At 44.8% G+C, this 582-nt stretch overlaps 1 protein-coding gene across 1 annotated transcript in view; it reads right to left on the bottom strand.

The window, feature by feature from the left end:
• Positions 1 to 3: 3 nt before the first annotated feature.
• Positions 4 to 582, bottom strand: part of LOC104999001 (glypican-4-like) — a 1,101-nt gene continuing 522 nt past the window's right edge. The window contains exon 2 of the mRNA XM_010854416.1: positions 4 to 199. Within this exon, the coding sequence (XP_010852718.1) occupies positions 4 to 199 (196 nt within the window). The remainder of the gene's footprint in view (positions 200 to 582) is intronic.

Below are 582 nucleotides of genomic sequence, written 5' to 3'. Positions count from 1 at the left end.
TCTTTAGAAGCACACATGCTTACTGATATCAAAGAAGTCCACATCGTTCCCATTGTAAGCATTCTTCATCTTACTGGTCATAACTCGAAGAGCCATGACTTGACGAAGGATCAGTATGTCCGGCTTGCTGGTGTCAACCTGCACCTCTGGATTATTGCCCTGGTTGGCTAGACCATTTCCTGTCACAGCAAACAAGTACCTGCAATGAGAAATGACCTCGTTAAGAGGATCAGTAAAACAAAAGCTGCCGAAGATTGGCAAAGATTCTTGCTAGGTTCTGGTATTGGCCACTTGCAGTGAACTGCAAGTGCTTGCCTTTTGAATAACTCGGAATCTCTCCTCTTCCTGGGGATACACATGTTCCTCCACTCTGGGACCTTTTTGAAAACTACCCATTTTGTGGAGGTTGGTGGGGCAGAGTTAAGTGGACACTTGTCTAAGTTACTGGGTATGTAGGGGAGGGACACAGAGCATCATCAAGGAAGACAATGAGACCTTTTGAGAATTGGTACTTGATGAGGCCACGCCATCAGGCACAGGACCACAGGTATTAAATATGAAAAATAATGACACTGTTAGAAC

The sequence above is a fragment of the Bison bison genome, unplaced genomic scaffold (assembly GCF_000754665.1).
Source record: "Bison bison bison isolate TAMUID 2011002044 unplaced genomic scaffold, Bison_UMD1.0 scf7180017853370, whole genome shotgun sequence".
NCBI lineage: Eukaryota > Metazoa > Chordata > Mammalia > Artiodactyla > Bovidae > Bison > Bison bison.
Note: the sequence above shows the minus strand (reverse complement) of the source record. Positions and strands in the feature narration are given on the sequence as shown.